We start from the raw sequence: 15,600 nt of genomic DNA on the forward strand, positions 1-15,600 counted from the left end.
TCGGGTTAAGAACTTTGCTTCAGGATGAGAACAGAAATCGTGCTTCGGCGGCGCGGCCGTAGCAGGAGGCCCCATTAGCTAAAGTGGTGCTTCAGGTTAAGAACAGTTTCAGGTTAAGAACGGATCTCCAGAACGAATTAAGTTCTTAACCTGAGGCACCACTGTATGGCATGATGCCGTTATGCTGGTGCTGTCCCAACCCTGCTCCACTTCATTGATTCCCATTTTCAGGCTCAGGCTCACATTTATGGGCCAACATCAGCTCCCTTTGCCTTTTGCAGGAAGGCAGAAAGTGTGTGCCTTGAGCACTCCTACAAAAGGAGTGTTGGCTCATAAGGAAAATTCCAAAATCCACACTAAAGCAAGCAGTCCATCCCTAGGCAAGGGGCCATCACTCCAGAGACTTGGATTCCAGTAACTGCTCTGCCAAGGAGCTATTTTGATTCACCTGTTTTTCATGGTGGATGTGAGCATGAAATAATAATAATTGTTGTTTGGTTGTTTGTTTGTTTGTTTGTTTGTTTGTTTGTTTGTTTGTTTATACCCTGCCCATCTGGCTGGGTTTCCTCAGTCACTCTGGGCAGCTCCCAACAGAATATTAAAAACACGATAAATACATCAATCATTAGAAACTTCCCTCAACAGGGCTGCCTTCAGATGTCTTCTAAAACTCAGATAGTTGTATATTTCCTTGACATCTGAAGGGAGGGCATTCCACAGGGTGGGTGCCACCACCAAGAAGGCTCTCTGCCTGGTTCCCTGTAACATCACATCTCACAGTGAGGGAATTGCCAGTAGGCCCTCAGAAATGGGATAATTCCTGTGTAGCTCCTTGAAGGAAAAGCTGGATACAAATGTAAGACAAAAGTGTCAAATGCTCAGTTAGGTTTTGTTTATAAGTATATTGTTATGAGTTTTTTGGGGGGGCACATGGGCATAGCCAGGATTTATGTTAGGGGGCAGACTTTATGTTGGGGGGCAGAACTGAGTTACCTGTGATGTGATTGGTCAGTTAGTTATGTAATTTTTTTGTTTACTTGATTTAGGGGGGCAGCTGCCCCCTGCACCCGCTGGCTATACCCATAGGGGGCAGACACCCCATAATCTCTACATTCAGTAAAGGGTTAGAATTTGAGCAAACTCATAAATTCATGAATTTAGCAAGGGCTGGAAATAATATCGTCTAGTTTCCTCCTGAGGTTATCCTGGTGATGGCTCGCTGGAGGGGAGGGTCACGGAAGAAACAAGAGGCTGATAATGGCCTGGGTTGTTTGATAATGGTAAGCCATCTGCAAAACATCAGACCCTCTGCCCATTGGCTACTGGAGCGGGATTACCCTTGGCCTGATGTAAGCTATGGGGGCCTTTTGCAATTGGCTCAAGAAACAGGTTGCCAGGGTGATGGTGTGGCGTTTGTACGGAGCCCCCGGTCATCTCACAGACTATTGACCTGTACACCACTAATCCGCTACTACCAACCATGTCCTCCCTGGTAAATCGCTTAATCTCAGTCAGGTTCTTAAATTAACAATGAAGATTGTAGTTTATTGCAAACACAAATAAACTTTAAATGCATTCGAAACCCTGTTATCCTTTACCCTCTTAGTCTTATTTTATCCTGGCTCTAACTCTTCTACCTCCCCTCACACAAGAACCAACTGCACTAACTGTCTTTCTATTTCCATCTGTCTGCCAACTGCTTTCCGAACTGCCTTAACCAACCAACTAACCAACCAAACCTTTGGCTAAGCCCTTTTATAAACAGGTAGGCTCCGCCTCTGGCTTTTCTGTTGGTCTACCTATTAACTCTTTCTCTCCCCCTGTACAGACATTTTCAAAAGAATGGGCAAACGCCGCAGATGGATGGGGGGGGGTCTGGAAGCGGAAGGGGAGTGCTTGTTTCCTGAAAATGATTCTGGGAAAGAAAAGGAGGAACTTGGCAGAACTTCCACCTGGGGTGGAAGGGCAGTTAACCACGCAGGCTGGCTGGAGGGGCAAAGAGAGAGACACGAGGATGGCACTTAAGGTAAAGGTAAAGGACCCCTGGACAGATTAAGTCCAGTCAAAGGTGACTATGGGGTTGCAGTGCTCATCTTGCTTCCAGGCCAAGGGAGCCGGGATTTGTCCACAGACAGCTTTCTGGGTCATGTGGCCAACAGGACTAAACCAACTTCTGGCATGACGGGACACCATGACGGAAACCAGAGTGCATGGAAACACTGTTCACCTTCCCTCCACAGTGGTGCCTATTTATCTACTTGCACTGGCGTGCTTTCAAACTGCTAGGTTGGCAGAAGCTGGGACAGAGCAATGGGAGCTCACCCCGTTGCAGGGATTCGAACCGTCAACCTTCCGATCGCCAAGCCCAAGAGGCTCAGTGGTTTAGACCACAGCGCCACCCGCATCCCTACGATGGTGGTGCTTAGGGTGCCTCTGAATCCAGTGCTACACTGCTGGGGAAGACAAGCTTTAAAGAATTAAGCTTTTTTTGTAGAATGACATTTCGAAACTTAAATAAAAATACAGTAGTCAAATGTATTTGACTATTAACACATTTATTGACTCATACAGCGGAATGTCATTCATGGTCACTTACATTAGAAAGAAAAGGTGCAAAATCTATGCTGGCAATTATTTTACATCCCCCCACCCTTTAATTATTTTTTAAAAAAAGAAAAAGAAAATAAGAGATTTTATTTTCACAGAAATGAAATAGCAGAAAACTGGCAGAGTTGCAAATCATTGCAGAAGTTTCAGGCAACTCATTTGGTTTATTAAGAAGAAGTATCAGAGCTATGGTAGTTCTTAAAATAGTGTACACTGAAACACTTAAGAAACAGATGCTGCTACGCTTAACAAGTGCAGTCAAAAACTTACACTGTCTCCAGGATGACGGTGGGTTTTGCAGCAGAGGCAGCTTGCAGGAGACTGGCTTTCAGCTGCGGAACCTGCCCAGAGCACTTTTACAAATGGATTTTGCTTTAAAAAACAGCAACAGGATGACAAACAAATGGATAAACACATGAATGTTCATGTGGTACCTTTGTGATTGTAAAAAACATCCCAATCCATCCATAAAATGCAAACTAATCTAGGACAGGGGAAGGAGGCCAGATCACAGCCAACGGCCAATCAAAGTTGTGCACGGCCAGCTGTGAGCCAATCAGCATTTTGAGCTTGCAGAATCTGACAAAGCAAAAGGAAATCAGTATTTCCTTACTAATAGAAAACAAAAAAAGAAAATAAAAAACATGGTGAGGTATGTACCTCTTACAGATGAATGTGTTTAAAATTAAGGTGCAAGAGATTAAAAAAATTCTCCCTGTAAAAAGATTGCTTTGACTAGAGACTTACAGACACTAAACACATTGGCCCAGCTCCACAAGATCCTAACGTACCAGCATGCACAGCCAACTATTTTGTTTACCTTTGCACTCCAAAACCTCCCATTAATGAAAAAGCAAATAACCTTTTTCAAACCGCCCAGTGTCAAAAACATGTATAGCCTATTGGCAATTACACTGGAGTGCAACTATGAGCAAAAATGAACGGCGGGTGACCTTTTGTCTCTGGACTAAATACATAATGTAGAACCAGTGGAACTAACTTAAATATGGTGGGGCCACAATCCAGAAAACTGCATGCACAACTGAATCCCTCTGTTCAGATACAGGCTATGATGGCTTCCAACTTGGATGATGCTAAAAGAGGATTAGACAAATTCATGGATGATATTCCTGGCAACTAGCCATGGCGGCTATCCTCTGCCTCCATGATCAGACAGTATGCTTCGGTGCTGGAAACTACAGGAGGGGAGGGCGATTTTGGACTCTGGGGTCCAACTTGTGGGTTTTTCACAGGCATCTGGTTGGGCATTGTGAAAACCGGATATTGGACTACATGGGCCATTGTCTTAGGTTCTTAGACAAAAGGCAAAGAAACTCAAACCAAGCCTGACTCTGTTTCTCAATAAAGCTGTTGAATCTCAATCACCGGGCATGAATGGCAGCCTTCGGTACCTGCTGCAAGAAATTGGATGAGATGGAGGGTTCGGTTGCAGCTTCTCATACAGTGCAATGGGTACAGGAATAGTGGCAACAAACTCCTGTTTTAAAAAGAAATGAGAAAATCCTGTAGTTGCCAATCTTTCTGCAGGTAATAGCACTGACCTAGGGATAATTTATGGGCACAGGAGATCTGGTGCATCAAAAGATTTCCCTTCTTTTCAAAAACTTCCTGTCTGTTTCAGCTACCTTCCCCCTCATCCATGCACACAGTGGCAGGTGCTTGCTAACTGGCCATTTAAACAAAGGACGCGTTTCAAAAGTGAAAGAGATCCACATGCACCTCTAAATGGAGGGTGGTTTCCAGATTAGGGCAGATATGTTTCAGATCAAGTTGCTAGTAACATTTAAAACCTTCTTAGTTCTCTAATTTAAAAAAACAATATTTCAGAATCCCACAATGGAATTGTCGCTCACTCTGTTTTAGGAATCTCTGTTCATAATAAAACGACATGTCGTAAATATGTAGGTATGGGGTGGTTTCCAACTAAGTCTTGTTCAGAGTAGAGCCATTGAAATTAATGAACCTAAGTTAGTCAAGTCCTTTAATGTCAGTGGGTCTACTCTGAGTAGGACTAGTATTAAATACCACCAATTATTCCTAAACTTTCCACACACACACCCCAAAAAGGTACTGGTTTTTAAGTACTGCAAAATTAAATGTTACAACAAAAGCTGGTCGAAAGGAGAAGTTTGATTTAGTATGTTACAAAATCTGATGACAAAGAAGGCTAGCCAGGAGCAGTGGTGGCTCAGAAAAGCCTTTGTATGCTCTCACACACTTCTGCAGAACACCAGAGAAAGCGGAACATGTGGCTCCTCTTTTGCTAGAATTCTTACGAGGAATCAGGATGACCGAGTGATATTCCCCTGGCGGGGCTCAACTATGGAAACGTGAATAATAGCGGCTGCCCCCAATGTAAAATGTGCAAAGCCAGCCTTAATAGCATGTAGACAAATTCCCACTACACACATTTAAATCACAGGATGCTCTCCAGATGAAAACTGGTAAACTACGACTGGTTGTGCTAAGCATACCCCAAACCACTTGCTTTTCAACCCACCACATGTTAATGCAAAGCTATAACTGCAGCTTTAAAAAATCCTGTAAAAGTAAATTGTTCAAAGGATGTCTGTTTGAAATACAACACTGAACATTTACGTCGATGAGTTCAGGAAACACCCAAGTCAGCTTCTGGGAAAATTCATATGTTTTTGGGGCTGATTTCTTTCTGATCGCTTGGGAGCTTGTTGATTTTCTTGGGACTAGTGAGCGCTGGGTTGGTGTTCTTCAGGTTTTGCTTTGGCATCCCGCTGCGCCCGGAGTTTCTAGCATTCTGGTTTTTATTTGGACCTGCGCGTTGCTTCTGTTCTTGGAGTCGCTGTTCCCATCTCTAGGAAAACGTAAATTAAGAAAGCGGGTTAGGAGGAGTTGGAGTCACATACGTATATCCTAATTTAGAGGTGGAACTGAAAATTCAGGCTCACTTTCAGAAATAAAGCCATCCTGTAAACACTGTAATTTTTTTGTATTAAGGCTGAAGATCTGGGACCCAGTCCTGATGATGCCCCTGTCTCCATCTAGCATGAAATGCAGTACGTACTTATTTCTAAAAGCTTATCTCTCCACTAGACGCCAGCTTGGCATTATTTCTCATGTTTTGTGAAGTGCGAGGAAAGAAGCCTCAGAGGGAATTTCCAGCAAGGCAAACAGTGGAAGACCAAAATTCCCTGGAACCGTTTGGAAAAGGGTTTTGACAAGCCTGCCAAGGAAGTGGTCATTGCAATACAATAATATCCTCCTGAAATCTTGCGGTGCAGAAGGGAAACTGCAGGGTTGGGTTCATACCATAGCAACTTGTTTATATACAGACAGGGTTTATGTTAATATGCTTCTTGATGCAGCTTCTTGTATATATGTTCTTAATTGTACCATCCACAACAATAGCTGCATCCAGTGATGAAAGTGGGCACAGGGTTTTTTCCTAAAATCCCCATGTTTTGTTTTATTTTTGATACTCCAAGTTCACTGAGGAAGATGGACAAAATGTTTTATTGAGACTGTATACCCCCACAATACATATACCTCTCCACACCATCCCATTTTCCTAATGACCACTGGCTACAATTTTTAGAGTATAGCTGTTGAAGAGTGCGGTGTGGCAATGCATCCTAATTTTTGAAGATAAAATATTGGGAAGCTTCAGGTGGCCTTACCTTAAATCGTTTACTCAGCGGATCCTTCCATTTTTCAACTGAGCATCCATCAAGAAGCATCAACCTGAAACGTTAATTGTAGAATCAAGAAGGGCACAAAATAAATATCATTTCCTGAATATAGAATGAAACATTTTAAAAATGCTGGGCTCATTTCAGTCAAAATCAAGCACTTCTAAGTTTCGTTTATTTCGGTGGGGAAGATGTGCCTAAGGCTGAAATCCTACACCCTCCTACCTGGGAGGAAGCCCGACTGAATTCAGTGGGTTCAGTTTCTTCACAGAAATGGATGGATTTCAACTGATTTTTACTCACAGTAAATCTATTGAATTTAATGGACCAAATGTAGTTGTTTCCATGGGCCTGCTCATAAATATAACTGGCTCCTGCCCAGAAGAATTCATAGTGCAATTCCTTGTCTATCTACTAAAAGGTATGTCCCTTTGAGTTCAGTGGGGACTTATTCACATCTAAGCATGTCTAGGTCTTCAGTCATATGCATTCTTAACTTTTCTGGACTTTGCCCACAATATTTGATTTAGTTGCCTTTTATCAATATTCTCATTAGCAAATACATTGTAGATGAAAAGGTGGGGTTAAATAAAAATACTGATGGTTGTCTAAATTAACTGCTACAAGATACAAGTCTCTTTATTTTCTTATTGATTCCAGAATCAAGAATCTTACTGATTATTTGATATCATCGTGTTTATAGTAACATATAAAATAATTTAAAATACATTGCTTTGCTGTAAGGATAGGCACCATCCTCACAAATCTATTCCAAAAATGGTCTGAAGGAAGTTTATTTATTTTAAGATTAAGGCCACATTAAGCTCTAGATAGGGCCCAGTCTGGTGCAATGACTTCGGAGATTCATTTTGGACTGGACTTTACAAACAATAGAAGAGTCAGACTTGAAATGGATCTCAAGAATCTAGCGAAAGCATCCCAGGTTTCCCAGAGGAGGGTTATGGATGACTTCTCCTTCTATGCAGTAAAAGAGAGTCAGTGCCAATTTTTTGTGTGTGGTATTAAAACAGAGGGCACAATCCACAGGAAGTAATCTTACGACACAAGATCTACCTGGGCTTGCAGGGCGGCTGTTTAAAAGATCCAAGATATGACTTGCACAGCCTTTGTGCTGGCATATGTGGGTGCTTGTTGTGTCAGTTCATTGTTAGATAAAATGTTTTGTTTTAGAATTATTACTATTTTCTGCTCTGCAACACATGTGGCAGACACCCTTTCACCCTGTACTGTATCAGTCTAAGCGTTTGTGATGACTTTTGCTGTTGTGACCCCAGTCGAATGTGAGATTTCTGCGTCTTTGAATCCAAGGCTGAGGCCTGAAATACTGTATAATCAGAAAAGGGGGAAACTGCTAGAAACAAGAATGTGGTATTTCCTTCAGCACTTTTCCAAGCAAGAGACTGTTACTTCTAACATTTTTAAGAAGCCACTGTAACTCAAACCCTGTTTACATATGGCTAAGTTCAAATGAGAAACACAATATTTTGTTTTTGCTTTCTTTTTCAGATCCTTTAACAAAGCATATAAAATTAAAACCTCAATGACCTTTAAAAACATCACTGGCAAACTTGTTCCATGAAAAACAGAATTCTTTCTAATCTTTTCCCATTCCTCGGCTTAATTTTGGAAGCCTTCACACTGATGGGTTGGCATTCTCAAATAACTCAAGATTAGTCAAGAGCAGGGCTTTTCCCCCTAGAAAAAGAGGTGTCGGGACTCAGCATGAAGTTGTTACAGTAACTGCCACACCTTTTTACAACAACAAAGAGAGGTGCCGGTACTGTGTACCCTTAAGCACCCCCTGGAAAAAAGCACTGGTCATTCCCACCACCATCTCCAGAATCAAAACATAGGAAGTCTACCTTTGCTTAAGGGTTTTCTATCCATCTTCTCTGGCTTCCTATCCCAGTGTTTTGCAAAGCTAAGCAGGGTCCAGGATGGTTTCAAACTGGATGGGGGACTGAGTGTTGAGATTCTTGCATGGCAGGGGGCTTCACTAGAGATCCAAATCTATAATTCTGTGAAATCCTTGATATAATCCCTCCTATGTATATAAGAGCTCAGATTTGGAATCAAAGAATCACAGAGCTGGAAGGGACCCGAGGGTCATCTAGTCCAACCCCCTGCAATACAGGAATCTTTTTGCCCAACGCGGGGCTTGAGCCCACAGCCCTGAGGTTAAGAGTCTCATGCTCCACTGACTGAGCTATCCCTCCATATTATTACTAATTCTATTTCTACCCCACCCTTTCCTTGAGGAGTTCAGTGCATCATGCAACCCTACTCACTGGTAGGATAAAGTGGATTTGAGTCATTGGCTCAAGGCCAGCCCTAAAGTAAAGGACCCCTGACAGTTAAGTCCAGTCGCAGACGACTCTGGGGTTGCGGCACCCATCTCGCTTTACTGGCCGAGGGAGCCGGCGTTTGTCTGCAGACAGTTTTTCCGGGTCATGTGGCCAGCATGACTAAGCTGCATCTGGCTAACCAGAACAGTGCACAGAAACGCTGTTTACCTTCCTGCCGGAGTGGTACCTATTTATCTACTTGCACTTTGATGTGCTTTTGAACTGCTAGGTTGGCAGGAGCAGGGACCGAGCAACGGGAGCTCAACGTCGTGGGGATTCGAACCGCCGACCTTCCGACCGGCGAGCCCTAGGCTCAGTGGTTTAGACCACAGCACCACCCTTGTCCCTCCAAGGCCAGCCCTACCATGAGGCAAAATGAGGCAGCTGCCTCAGGCAGCACATGCTGGAGGGTGACAGTACCAACCCCCTAGGCTAGTGGTGGCCAAACTCGGCCCTCCAGCTGTTTTGGGACTACAACTCCCATCATCCCTAGCTAACAGGACCAGTGGTCAGGGATGATGGGAATTGTAGTCCCAAAACAGCTGGAGGGCCAAGTTTGGTCACCACTGCCCTAGGCATTCTTTGGTAGTGTTGCATGGCAGCATCACTGCTGCTTACCTGACAAAAGCGGTGGTGGCGGCAGCGGGTGATGTGGCCGGGCTGAGCATTTTGCTGGCAGGACCACCACCAAACCAAGTCCACCACTTCAGCCGTGGGACCCAAAGGCTGCCCTCAGGGGGCATTCTTAGGTTTTTCAAGGGATGGGGCAGCTCCATGCATGTCAAAGGGTGTTGTTTGTTGGGTTCACCAAAAATGCAAATAAAACATGTTAAAGCAGGCATCTTGGCACCGGTTTCTTGCCCCCTGATCCTTGCTTACCTTGAGCGCCACTCATAACACATAATGAGGACATCTTGGTTTGGTAGAAGAGGGGGACATTGGCAGGAGGAATTTGTATGCAGAGGCATGAGAGAATGGGGAACAGGAGTTGAAGATTTCAAGACGTCTTTCACGTCAACCATTGTGGTTATTTCATTGCAGCCTCCTCTCTCTAAGCTCTTGACTTTAGCACGAATAACTGCAACACATAAAGCAAAGGTAAACCATAATGCCACGTAGCTAACAGCCGATACTATATATGGTTACTCAGAATCCAGTCTCGCTAAGTTCCACTGCAAGCGGCACATTTGCTACAGAGTAAGTCCCACTGAATTGTGAGACGTGTTCCTGCTTCAACAGACCTCGGATCTCTCGCTGCAAGCCTGCAAGTACCATCTCTGAAATTATAAAACCTTTTAAAAACATCTCTAAAATATGAAACAGGAAGGGGTATTTTTTGCTTTAGGCAAAAGTTGATGGAAGTTGAGACGACACTTTATTTAGGCACATAAACACACACAAACATAAATGTATGTAAAGATGCATTTCTTTGTATTTTCTTGCTTGCTTCTGCCCACAGCTCATTCTACTGATTTCAAATGATTACACCAGTGAGAAAGAATAGGAGACTGATGTGCAAATGACTGGTTTTCAGTTCCTAAATGCCCTGTGCCTAGGATATTTGAGGGCTGCCTGCCTGAGTAGGATTCCTACCTCCCCTGAGAGCTGAGATCAAGCGTTGAAGCCCTATTGTGAATCCCATTACCTAGGGAGACAAGGTTATTCTTAACCAGGGGCAGGGCTTTCTCGGTGGTGGCTTCTCCTTTGCGGAATTGCCTTTGAAAAGAAGCCTATCAAATCCATTCTCACAGATCTTTTAGAAGGTCGGTTTAAACAATGACCTTTTATCTGGCCTTCTGTGCTCCATGCTGTCTCATGTTTGCCGTGCATTTACGGGTGGCATTGTACCCGAATGTGGAGATCCATGTTCATTCAAATGAACAGCAGTGTCTACCTTTGAGACATACATTCTGATGCATGCTTAGATAAACATCAGACCTACGGCTACCATTCCTGGTCCAATAAGTGAGACATGTGAGGAAGCCTGCTTACTCTTTGGAATCATCAAATCATAACATTGTAGATTTGGAATGGACCATGCTTTAGTATTTTATTCAGAATAGCTGATAACCACTTTGGGGGCCAACAGTGCAATCCTATACAGACCTTCCCAGTAGTAGATCTCATTGAATTCAGCGGGCTTATTTTGAGTAGGCATGCATAGGGTTGCTCATAATCGTTAAAAAGTGCCACAGGTGTAGGAAGAACAAATGATACAATTTTGATCCCGGTCTTGTTAATCCTGTCTTTTCAACATCTCTTTTCTCATCCCATTCCTGTCCCTTTTCCTGCGCTTCCACAAAGAGTGTAAACACAAAGGCAGACAATCTTTTATTTCCCCACAGAGCCTTGTACTCTGGATATTGTCAAAAACAACAATGGCTTTAAAATCTGGATATTAGCACTAATTTTGCATTGAAACACATTCCATTTGTCAGTACAAACACATTTCACACGATCAATTTATAATAGATTTCTAGCGAAACTTAAGATTTATCCAGTGTTTGTCCTGTGTATGGATTCATTTATTTTTACCCTCCCTAAAATAATGCCCTGCTAACTTAATCATCTGAATTTATAAAGCTGGTATTTGGCATTTTAACACAGGGAGTGCTTTTATCCTGCTGTTGATTTCAGCAGAACTCAGCTGAGTTTTCATCTATGCAAGATCATATCTGGACATGAGATATATGATTATATTTAGGGTGGGGGGAGGTGGTTTCTGCAGTCCTATACAACTTACTTGAGAGTAAGCTCCAATGAATATTTTTGCCCACAATTCTATGCATATTTTTTAGAAAGCTAATGTTTACTAAACATAGTTACGATTGAGTTTTTATTCCCTTCAAGGTGATGGGACTTACACCTTGAATCTGTGCATGTTTACTCAGAAGTAAATACCGTTGAGTTCAGTGGGGCATACTCACAACCACTGAGTTTTCCAATATTAAACATGGAGCTGTAAAATGCGTAGATTTCACTGGCATCTAGCTTATTCAGGAATGCACACAAATATCCTTTCTCTTAGGTATTAAATCAGAAGTATTACTATTATTTGAGAAACACGGTGCCTTATCCGGTTGTTTTTTTTTAAGCAACACTTTTGTGCCTTGTCCAACTGAGACCCACCAAGGCTGTTTCGTCGCAATCCCAAGTGATTTGGATCTAAGAAACAAGTTATTTAATTCTTTCGCCTTTCTTTCCCTTTAAGAAGAAATAACATGCAGTTCAGTAAATCTCAGTGTCTTCAAAAACCACTGAAGGCTGGTTCTATTGTGGGAGAAAACCCAAAGTTCTGGAGGAAAGAAGCAACGATAAAATCGCTGCCACGATTCGTTTTGAATCGTGTCTTTTATATGTATCTTTTCTCTGGACTCGGATAATTAAAGGGATCAGATTTCCCGAAGAACCGAAGTCCGCTGAACGAAAAGGGCAAAAAAAGGGAGATCCCGATGATACGAAACCAGCTACGAGGTGCGAGAGAGGATAACGCAGCAACTTTTCACTTTTTAAGTAGAAATAAAGTGTTGTGGACTGACTCACCGTAAGAGTAGTTTTTGGTCAGATACGTCGCCAGAGTGGGCTTGACCTTCTTGCATTTGCAGCGCTCTGCATTGAAAGCAAAACAGAAAAAAATATATATATAATGGAAACACACATATCCGGCGAGCTGATCGTGTCCGATCTTAGAAAGAGGCGCTCACCGCGGCTCGAGGTCTTGCACTCGGGAAACAGAGGCTTTTCGTGGACCATCACGTCGTCAGATAAATCGATCCACTTCACGTCTTCTTCAGGAGGGAACACACAAAATGGAAATGGAAAAGAAAAAAAGAAAAAACCCGGGAGCAATTAGAAATTTGATGGGGCGGAAAGGAGAGGGGTTTTCCTTTAATTTTTAGAAAATATATCCCCATCGGGGAAAGATGGTCTGACAACTTCTCAAACCCTGGAAGAGCGCGCACGTCCGGGAGCCCCCTTGGCAAGCTGAACCCCAGCGCAGTTACTCCCAAGTCAGCCCCTTCGCTTTCCATGGGATTTACCCTCCGAGCAAATGTGCCCAGTCTCCGGGTCGCACTGCGCAAAGCCAGCTCGCTTGAAGGGTTTCCTTGGGGAAAATTCCTCTGAAACTGTAATTACTTGTATGTTTTTAATAGATCCTTTATATATACGTATAGTTTTAATTCTATGAGTTTAATTGTTTGTTTTTAGCTGCACTTTTTAGCTGTTCTTATTTAATCTGTAAGCCGCCTTCAGTCGCTGTCGCGGGAAAAGACGGGGCATAAATAAATGTTATTAATAATAACGGCGCGCACCTGCTGCCCTTGTTTCCGAGGGAGGCCGAACTTGCGTCCAGGTGGGACCCCTTTGGCAAGGCGTCCCAACCTCGAGGGAAGATCTGACCTGCCTCGTTTCCTCCTCTGCGGGGAGGCTTGCTTCCGAGGAAGCTACCCGGGATCAGGCCGCCAAGGGGAAAGGCAAGTCCCACCGAAATCGCGGGGGCATCTTTCTCCGGCAACGAGGTTGGGGTGCGCCAGCCTCATTTGGGAGACCTGCCTGGGGCTCTCACAGACCTAAGGGCCATCGAACTTACTCCCAGGTAAAGATATATATGATCATAGACTGGTAGAGCGGGATGGGACCCCCGGGCTCATCTAGTCCACCTCTCGCCCTGCAGAAATCTCGACTGAAGCATCCCTGACAGACGGCCGTCCAGCCTCTGCCTCCAAACCTCCCATGGACTCGTCCTTGTCCGGGGCGCAGACAAGTCCGTGCCCTCCTGCCCGCCCCGTCCCGTGGAGCTCTCCTCTCCAATCCTCACCTTCCGGCAGATCCGTGACGATGGCCTCGGGGGCGATGCAGACCCCTCGGTCGTAGACGGGCAGGTCTTGGCAGGCCAGGGCTTCGGGCCAGCTGTGGTTGTACCTCTTCATGAGGGGCTCGCAGCCGTCTCGGGCGCGCTGGCACAGCGCCTTGCAGGGCTTGATGGGGTCGTGCAGGAACTCGACGGCGCAGATGGGCGCGTACATGGCGCACAGGAAGAAGCTGAGCACCGGGCTGCAGCCGGCGGCCACCAGCTCCTGGTACTGCTCGATGGCCAGCACGGCGTTCTCCTGGGTGCTGTGGTGCAGGTGGTTGGGCATGCGGGTCATGTTCCAGGGCATGTGGCGGCACATGGGGATGCGCACCGGCTCGCAGGGGGAGCCGGGCAGCCCCGACGTGGCGCGCCCCAGCCACAGCCCCAGCCACGCCAAGAGAGCCACCGTCGCCATGGCCGGAGAGCTTCGCGGAGGGCGCGCCGTCGGTTTTCCTTTGGAGAGGCGGCGAGGGAGCCGAGTGCCAGCCCTGCCTTGCTCTGCGCGCAGCTCGGAGCCAGGAGGTTGCAGGCAGAAGCGGACTTGGCCGGACCCTCTTTATAAGCGGTGCCGCCGATGACGCGCGAACGGGGTCGCTCGCTCGGGGCCGTCCGTCGGGCCGGGGGGAGATGGGGGCGCTCTTCTCCCCAGGCACGCACGTTGACATCACTTGCCTCGGCTCCCTTTAATCCCGGAGCGACATCATCGCCGGCTCCACGTTTCTCCCGGGGCGTCTCCAAGCGGCGATTCGTTTCCCCCCAGCCAGAGGTTTGATGCGCGCAATAAATCCTGGAAAGAGATTTGGGGAAAGGTGGGTGGCAGCGGGAAAGGGAGGAGGCGAGCGGGATCGCTCCCTCTGAGCCGCGGCCACAAATTCAGACGAAGAAGCTTATCTACTGCTGCTGCTTATTAAAAGCAGGTTTAAATTTTCCCTCCTCCTGCGCCAGAAAGCCTCGAAATGCTCCATTTCCCCTCCCCATCGCCTATAGGGGGCTACGTCGTATAGAATCATAGTCTAGATGGAAGTGCAATGGAGCTTACTCCCAGAGATAGATAGATATAGATAGATGATAGATAGATGATAGATAGATGATAGATAGATAGATAGATAGATAGATAGATAGATAGATAGATAGATGATAGACAGACAGATAGAATCATAGAATTGTACAGTTGTAAGGGACCAGGAGGGTCATCTAGTCCAACCCCTTGCAATGCAGGAACCTTATAGGGGAAGTATATAGGGGAATGTACTTAGAGTACATTTATAGATAGATATACCCCTAAGTTCCTGCCCACCTAGCAGTTCGAAAGCACGTCAAAGTGCAAGTAGATAAATACATACCACTCCAGCAGGAAGGTAAACAGCGTTTCTGTGCGCTGCTCTGGTTCGCCAGAAGCAGCTTAGTCATGCTGGCCACATGACCCGGAAGCTGTACGCCGGCTCCCTTGGCCAATAAAGCGAGATGAGCGCCGCAACCCCAGAGTCGGTCACAACTGGACCTAATGGTCAGGGGTCCCTTTACCCTTTACCTTTATACCCCTAAGTGTTCCTGCGCTAATTATACACCATTGGGCACATTAGGTTGCCATGTGTCCAGCGGCGGAGCTTCATGCTCCGGCGCTGGTGGGGGCGAGGCTGGTGCACATCCTGGGGGCGTGGCGTGCCGCCCGCAGGGGCATGGCGCCTAGCGTGGGCGGAGGGCAGCCACGATAGCACCCCACCGGGATCACGCTGCCGGGGGCACTCCTCTTCCTCCGCCAGTGCAAGTGTCCTCTTTTTTCAGGACATGTCCTCCTTTTCATGAGTAGAGTCGTAACAGCGATCCATAGTTAAAAGTAAAAGGTAAAGGTAAAGGGACCCCTGACCACTAGGTCTAGTCGTGACCGACTCTGGGGTTGCGGCGCTCATCTCGCTTTATTGGCCGAGGGAGCCGGCGTACAGCTTCCGGGTGATGTGGCCAGCATGACTAAGCCGCTTCTGGCAAACCAGAGCAGTGCACGGAAACGCCGTTTACCTTCCCGCCGGAGCGGTACCTATTTATCTACTTGCACTTTGACGTGCTTTCGAACTGCTAGGTTGGCAGG

At 45.7% G+C, this 15,600-nt stretch overlaps 1 protein-coding gene across 1 annotated transcript; it reads right to left on the minus strand.

Annotated features, from left to right (window-relative positions):
* Positions 1-3,180: 3,180 nt before the first annotated feature.
* On the minus strand, positions 3,181-14,195 carry SFRP4 (secreted frizzled related protein 4). Its single transcript, XM_053410434.1, has 6 exons — positions 13,479-14,195; positions 12,364-12,447; positions 12,203-12,268; positions 9,539-9,737; positions 6,282-6,345; positions 3,181-5,458 (listed from the first exon to the last, which is right to left on the minus strand). Exons 1-6 carry the CDS (start codon positions 13,927-13,929, stop codon positions 5,270-5,272), a joined length of 1,053 nt encoding a protein of 350 aa, XP_053266409.1. The 5' UTR covers positions 13,930-14,195; the 3' UTR covers positions 3,181-5,269.
* Positions 14,196-15,600: the final 1,405 nt, after the last annotated feature.

The sequence above is a fragment of the Podarcis raffonei genome, chromosome 12 (genome assembly GCF_027172205.1).
Source record: "Podarcis raffonei isolate rPodRaf1 chromosome 12, rPodRaf1.pri, whole genome shotgun sequence".
Classification (NCBI taxonomy): Eukaryota; Metazoa; Chordata; class Lepidosauria; order Squamata; family Lacertidae; genus Podarcis; species Podarcis raffonei.

Excerpts from the sequence above, each read along its gene's own strand:
- SFRP4 (XM_053410434.1), bottom strand. The coding sequence starts at position 13,929 with ATGGCGACGGTGGCTCTCTTGGCGTGGCTGGGGCTGTGGCTGGGGCGC. Across the intron at positions 12,448-13,478 it reads CGTCACGGATCTGCCGGAAG|AAGACGTGAAGTGGATCGAT; the intron begins GTGAGGATTGGA and ends TCCCTCCTGAAG. Across the intron at positions 12,269-12,363 it reads GTGCAAGACCTCGAGCCGCG|AGCGCTGCAAATGCAAGAAG; the intron begins GTGAGCGCCTCT and ends CTTTCAATGCAG.